The sequence below is a fragment of the Cupressus sempervirens genome, chromosome 4 (genome assembly GCF_028749045.1).
Source record: "Cupressus sempervirens isolate cs-2001-9-10 chromosome 4, ASM2874904v1, whole genome shotgun sequence".
Classification (NCBI taxonomy): domain Eukaryota; kingdom Viridiplantae; phylum Streptophyta; class Pinopsida; order Cupressales; family Cupressaceae; genus Cupressus; species Cupressus sempervirens.
In genome coordinates, this window is record NC_143121.1 from 101,681,765 (window position 1) to 101,686,153 (window position 4,389).

General features: G+C 38.4%; 1 protein-coding gene across 1 annotated transcript; it reads left to right on the forward strand.

Annotated features, from left to right (window-relative positions):
• The first annotated feature begins 3,051 nt into the window (after window positions 1-3,051).
• On the forward strand, window positions 3,052-4,186 carry LOC149560138 (UDP-glycosyltransferase 91C1-like). Its single transcript, XM_089827566.1, has one exon. The coding sequence runs from the start codon at window positions 3,131-3,133 to the stop codon at window positions 4,184-4,186; it is 1,056 nt and encodes a 351-aa protein (XP_089683692.1). The 5' UTR covers window positions 3,052-3,130.
• The last annotated feature ends 203 nt before the right edge of the window (window positions 4,187-4,389 follow it).

Here is a 4,389-nt window from a genome sequence, read left to right on the forward strand (position 1 = left end):
AGCGGCAATATGGGTGAATCACAATCATTGATTCATACCGAACCCTAAGTCACAAAGATCTTGATAAGGATGATAAACCCTAAAACAATAGAGAGAGAAGAGAGTGTAGAAAGAGTAGTTTGTGCATGAAAATAGATAATTTCAGTGTGATAAAGGAATTGTGATCAAGAGTTATGAATTGCATAATCAGTTATATGAGAATAAAGGAAGGAAGTTAAGGATAGAATACATACATCTGATCAAAGAGGATCAAGGATACATGCAAAGAGGTGATATTTTATATCTAGTAGCAGAGTATTAACCGTAGGATCATTGTTGAGACATTTTAACAAGTGAATCAGTTAAATCTCTTAATAGAGTAGTACTAACATGCTGTGATAAATCCTTTAACATGGTGCTTACTTAATTGTGAGTTAAAGTCTTTTAGACATGCACACTTCTAACAAGGTATTGAAATCCTTTAATAGGGTAAGATCTAAAAAAATTGTAACCTTTAATAGAGCAGACCTTTCACCAAGTAGATCATATTTTATCATGGTCAAACAATTATAACCTCCATTGGATACACTTTACAACTGCAGTACCAAAGATTTGTGGGTGTCATCCTCACCCCAGTTTTACCTTCTCATTGGAGGGTTTTTGGGTAATCATACTTTGTGTCATATGTGTGGATGCTTACATGTTTTCATGCTATGAATGTATATGCTTAGTTTGGTATTTCAATTAACATGCTAAATTGTGAGATGGATGTGAGGTGAATGATTTTATGGTTGAATTTTTGAAGGATTGATTCACCCCCTCTTTCAGAATTCCCTTTTCCTATTCTATTTCCAACAATTATGCCTCATCCTAAATGGTGGAAATGGTAAATCATGGAAGGTTTCTCATCTTAACCAATCTAAGTCAAAGAGTGGGACTTTGGCCATCTTGGCCTAGGGGACAAGGGTTTAGGAATCCTCGTAGGTGTTCTACTTAGATAATCATTATATACTACTTTAGTTGTCTAATCTAAGCCCATGGGAAAGACTTTGATCCACCTTGTCCTTGATGGTGGGTTTTAGGCATCCATCAAGGTGGTTTACTTAGATGTTCATTATATCTTTCCTTGGTTTGTCCAATCTAAGCCTAAACATGATTTTGACACTCTTGGTCTTGATGTTAGGTGTTAGACATAGATTAAGGTGGTCTACTCAGTTGGAAAACGTGTTCCTCTTAGATGTCTAGAATCTAAGCCCAAGAGAGGAACTTTAGCCCTCCTGGCCTTGGTAGAAGGTGTTAGACACCCACCAACATGGTATACTAAGATCCATTCTAAGATTGAAGGAAGAATTACAATAGGGTGCGATGTTAGTTGACCCTTGGTCCAAGGGTGAATCCTCTACCCCTTACTTGGCCCCATCATATGGAGTGACATACCTAATGGACCTCATTGGCCCCCCTTATTGTTGTTACCTCTCTTCAATCATTACTCCAATGCTTTTATATGATGTAGCCTAGGCCCATTTCATTATAGGCTTTACCTAGTGCCTTTGTATAATTATTCAAGTTTTGAGTTTAGTCTTTCCTTGGTCAATGTCTGTAATGCAATTCTTTTCCCTAGGGTTTTAGTGTCATGCCTTTGAAAGGTTTGCAAAACCCTTATATGCCCTGTTTCTATCATAATTTTACATTACTTTTTCACCCCAAAAGGATGAGTGAAGTAATCATCATAAAGGGAACCTTGTTTTATTTTCCTAAGTGAATACATTAAATCACGTTCCTATAGTATTGCGATGAAGTCACTTACATTTTCAGTCTTTGTCTTGTAAAGTTCCTTTGTTATATGCCATGTTACTAAATGTACCATCTTTTAGCACATGCCCTATATGAACAAAGATTTAAATTAAAAGGAAAGTATGCCACTGTTATTAATTATTTTTACGTGTTAAGCTCAAATCCAAGACCTCCCACATGCGAGGCTCAGAAGTTACCATTGTATTGTAGGCTCTTGGCTAATTTGGCACTTGTTATTAATACCCAATTATGTTTTTAATTTGAATGCATTTATTAAAGTAAAAAAAACCTAAATTCTCCACAATGAACATTAAACATCAAAGCTAACAAATTAATGGCCATGTCTATGCATTTAATTTAAATATTTGTCTAATCAATGATTTCTATAGGCTTGCATAGTCAATTCAATAAAATTTTTTTTTTAAATTTAATTAATATATAAGAAATATTTGTTTAATTAACAATTTCTATCGATTGCATAATCAATTTCATAAATTATTATTTTTAATTTAAATAATATATAAGAAATATTTGTCTAATCAGTGATTTCAATTGCACAGTTAACCAAAAACTAACCATTTTTAATTGAAGTAATATATAAGAAATATTCAAATTCTAGTTGTCTAAATGTACAAACTAACTGTTTTTAATTTAAGTGATATATAAGAGGTTTTAAAACTCTAGTCCTTTAATAGCCAATTACATAAACTAAAGGAAATGTGTATAAAAAAGTCATTTGATATTGACCCGTTTGCTAAAATTCACAATACAATTCTACAGTGATTTTAAATTGTAAAAATCCATCGTGACACAGACCAAAATGATGTGTATATAGACATTTCTCAAATGAAATGCCAAAAATTAGTATACGCCAAAATTTTAACAGCTACTACGCACAAAAACCTTTTACCATACCGAGAAGAAACACTTAATTTATTTATCAAAAGTTATAAAATGTTTTATAAAGTAAACGGCTTTCGTCCTCGATAGCCACTACCATAAATTTGGCTCCTCTAAAGCATTTAATCCCTCCAAGGAGAAGTTTGGAAAATTAAAAAAATATGATGGGTTAAGTTAAAGTGGGGTTAAGTTAAGTCAAAGTCAAAGCTTCGAGTTCACGAAAATAGCTAAATATAAACAAGGGACGGTTTTGAAAATATAAACAAAGTCTTAAGCCGGGACGGACGGGGCCGGCTACCTAGCAGTCAAACGTCCTTACGAAAATTAGCAATAAATAGAGCACGGGACGCTGTGTTGAAATGCAATGTACATCTGAACAGCAAATTATATATATATTTTTACTGTTCAGCGAGCTATTTAGCCACTTCCGTGTTGAAACTCAAGGTGGTCATCAACAATGGCGGAAGGAAATAAGAGAGAGCTGAGTGTGGTCATGTTCCCCTGGTTCGCTCACGGTCACATTGCTCCCTTCCTTGAGCTCGCCAAAGGCCTTGCATCTCATGGCTTTCAGATCTTCTTCGTATCAACCCCGCTCAACATCCAGCGAATCAAGCCCCATGTGTTGGACTCGCCGGGGAAGATAGAGCTGGTACAGCTGGCGATGCCCTACGTGGAGGGTCTGCCAGCTGGCGTGGAGTCCTCCGCAGACGCTGCGAAGAAGGGTGAGTCGGCAGTGTTACTGCCTCTACTCGCTGCCGCCATGGATCTCTTGCAGGAGCCCTTCGGAGATCTGTTGCGACAGCTGTCACCAGACGTGGTGATTCACGATTTTGTGCAGCACTGGGCTCCTCGCCTGGCTGCCACGCTGGCAAAACCCGCCCGCACCATATTCTTCCTCACAATGGGAGTGGCCGCCGTCGGCTTTACGCAGGGCCAGCTGGACGCCGCGCCGGAAAACCCAACGGCCGGGGATCTCACCGTCCCGCCGCCGGGATTCCCTTCATCGGATAATCGCCACCGGTTATTCGAAGCGAAAAGGGCGGTGGAGTTCTATATGAAGCCCGCTGATGGGCTTAGCGTCGCCGACCGGAGCAGCATCTGCGTGCGGGAGAGTTGGGCGGTTGCATGCAACACGTGCTTGGAGTTGGACGGTGTGTACGTGGAGTATTTGCAGAGCCTGAGGAAGCGACCGGTGATCCCTGTTGGAATACTCGTGCCTAAACTTCCACCGGTACCCGTTGGTGATATTTGCTTGCAGTGGCTCGATAGGCAACCGGCTCGTTCGGTCGTGGTGTTGGCTTTTGGCAGCGAGTATGTTTTAACGGACCAAGAGGTTGAAGCCATTGCAATGGGTTTGCAGGAGAGTCACGTGTCATTCCTCTGGGTTCTGCCTGCCGGAAATGACAGGCTGCCGGGCTTCCAAGATCAGGTAAGTTCGGCACTACCTTTAAAAAGAAAAATTAGTTGGCTATTTCAATTAGATAAAAATATTTATTCATTAAATTGTTATTGAATTTCTGGATTCTATTGTTATTATTGTTATTGTTATTATTATAGGTTTTGGGTTTTCGACACTAACTTTAAGATCACACTGCATTAATGAGGTGCGAGGAAATGAATGTGAATGGGTATAGAATATAAAGCAAGTACCTTGTATAATAGTTTAATTAGATAGAATAGAAAAATTAAAAAATTAACAATATTTAATATAATTTA

Excerpts from the sequence above, each read along its gene's own strand:
- LOC149560138 (XM_089827566.1), top strand. The coding sequence starts at position 3,131 with ATGGCGGAAGGAAATAAGAGAGAGCTGAGTGTGGTCATGTTCCCCTGG.